The following is a 2,401-nucleotide window of genomic DNA, read 5'->3' as shown; positions in this document are numbered from 1 at the left end:
CGGTTACAGGGTGAGGGAGCCAAGGGAGCCGCCTGCTCTCCCCTTTCCTGCTCCAGCCTCACACCTACCTTGCATGGCAGCCTGCAGGGCCATGGCCAGCAGGCAGGGCACCACCGTCTGGTGGTAGTACCAGCAGCCCTCAGCGTCCCACTGGCACTGCAGGGCCACGCGGTGCAGGCTCTGGCACACGCAGACCACATCTTGGGTGCTCCCGGCCTCGCTCCCTGCGGGGCACAGTCCAGTCACACCAAACAGCCGCCGCACCCGGCATCCGCTGCCCTGACTTACACTGGGGTGCTGGGGCAAGGCAGCCCTCCCTGCTCCCCCTCCCCCGGTGGGACCCACAGCCCTGCCCCAGGCTCCGGCCCATGCGCTCCAGGAGCCATCTGCTGCAGGCTTCGTTACCTCTCTGCACCTTGCGGAGGTGCTGCAGCAGGACAGGGACGGTCTCCCTCACGATGCTGGTGTGGGTGGACACGGCTGCCAGGGCCTGCAGGCAGCGCTGACGCAGGGAGCTGCGGTCACAGGAGCTCTCCTCCTCCCGCTCTGAAGAGGAAACACCTCAGAGGGGTGCTGGGTTGACCCCAGGTCCCCTCACCCAGGGGCATTCTGGGCTCAGACCCTGCCAGGGCAGACAGGGTAAAAGAGCACAGCAGAATGAGCCGGAGCCAGGCCCCAGGCACATTGCCTGCTCTGGGGCTGCACAGCTGCTCCCCACGAGGCTGATCCTGGCTGCGCGGGCTGGTTGCCAGCACCAGGCAACGGCTTTCCCTGTACCAGCACAGAAGTGACTGTACTGGGAATCCCCCAAAGGAAGCCACCGACCTACACTATATGGCACAGCCCCACTGCCTGGTAGGAGCGGAAAAGGGATGGGACAGGCTTCACCCCAAAACCAGACATCACTGCCTTCCCAAGGCTGCCAGCCCTACCTGAGTGCAGCTCCTCCTCCAGCCTGGGTACCATGCGTCCAGAGAAAACCTTTGGGTAGATGGGGGCCAGGTTTCCGGCTGCCTCCATCGCTGCCTCGCTGTTGGAGGGAAGAAGTGCGAGGGGTGACGTGAACCTGCAAACCCAGGGCTGCCTGTGCATGAGCTGCACAGAGCTGGGCCAGAAGGTGCCTTCAGGAACCCATTTCTCAGCAATCTGCCTTCTTCACCTTACTGGCAAGCAGAGCACAGCCCCCTACTTTGACAAGCCCAGATTTTCTAATTTCCAGTCGATAAATTGCCTGGTTTATCCCTTTGCTCTTGCACCCACAGGGTCTTTTAGTTCAGACAGCTCCTGTGCCTTCCCCTAGACTACAGGCCCTCTCTGCAGCAAAGCCAAGGCTTTGTTCCTCTCCTGGGAGTGTGGGTGACTGCTGTGGCATCAGCCTGTCCCTCCCACCTGCTCTGGGAATCCTCTTCATGCAGAGCAAGACGGATGAGGTGATCCACCACCAGCTCCAGGTCAGAAGGAGACAGAAAGCCTAGAACAAGAAGCATAGAAGAATCCTGACATTGGTCAAAGGCAAAGATGCTGGTGCTCTGGCCAGCATCTCTCCCCCTCGTCCAGGCTGGCAGCAACACAGCAGCATCCTGAAAGCCAGAGATACAAGGTGCCCAGCACACACAGACAGGACAGACACCTGGAGATCACTGCCTGTGTAGAAAATGCTGCCGCTGCTCCTGGCACCTACAGGCAGCAGGCAAGGACATCCCAGCAGGCATATGGTAACATGCCTCCCAGAACAGGGGGACACCTCCCTCTGCCTTCCCAAGGGAAACAAGGCACCAACCTTGCAGGGAGCCCAGGACAGTCAAGGCCCTGATCCCAACCAGCTGCAGCTGCACACTGGGATCTGTCAGTGCTGAGAACACCACAGAGCAAACTGGGGCTTGGAGCGACAGCAGAGCACTCTCATCTGGAGAGAAAGTCACAGAGTCACTGTCTGCGCCTGGCTGGCACCTCCTGCGCCACCTGACAGACCCTTTCTGGGGTCCTGCCAGTTGACACCCAACTGTGCAGGGTCCCCGATTCATGGCAGGGGGTCGCACAGGCAGCCACCCAGGACAGTGAGCTTTCCCTCTGTCAGCACACGGGAAGGTGAATTCAGAGCCAGCAGCACCCTGGGACATGGGTGCCTCCAGAGGCATCGGCAAGCCTCACCTTCTTCTATGTGTCCCCATTTCTGCTGCAACTCCAGGAAGCCCAGCAGCATCTCCAGGATTGTCCTCCTCTGGCTGCTCTGCAGGGGCACAAAGGTGTAACCCAGATCACCGTCGCTGCTGGGACACAGCTACGCCTCAGCCCAGAGCTGCGAGGCCGGAGGGTGCCCACGAGGCCCCTGCCTGCAGCCAGGGAAGGACACCTGCTTCAACGCCCTGCTCCCACCAAGCCCTGCCGAGCCAGCGGGGCC

General features: G+C 61.3%; 1 protein-coding gene across 1 annotated transcript in view; it reads right to left on the bottom strand.

Annotated features, from left to right (window-relative positions):
* The window catches only part of MMS19 (MMS19 nucleotide excision repair homolog (S. cerevisiae)), a gene marked incomplete at both ends in the record, with an annotated part of 3,772 nt that overhangs the window by 1,143 nt on the left and 228 nt on the right, over positions 1-2,401 (bottom strand). Inside the window, 6 exons of the mRNA XM_008939822.1 lie at positions 69-224; positions 406-546; positions 933-1,030; positions 1,390-1,471; positions 1,781-1,906; positions 2,152-2,230. Coding sequence (XP_008938070.1) covers positions 69-224; positions 406-546; positions 933-1,030; positions 1,390-1,471; positions 1,781-1,906; positions 2,152-2,230 — 682 coding nt within the window. The remainder of the gene's footprint in view (positions 1-68; positions 225-405; positions 547-932; positions 1,031-1,389; positions 1,472-1,780; positions 1,907-2,151; positions 2,231-2,401) is intronic.

Source organism: Merops nubicus, unplaced genomic scaffold, assembly GCF_000691845.1.
Source record: "Merops nubicus isolate BGI_N331 unplaced genomic scaffold, ASM69184v1 scaffold42304, whole genome shotgun sequence".
NCBI lineage: Eukaryota > Metazoa > Chordata > Aves > Coraciiformes > Meropidae > Merops > Merops nubicus.
The sequence above is the reverse complement of the archived record's forward strand: the minus strand, read 5'-3'. Positions and strand labels throughout refer to the sequence as shown.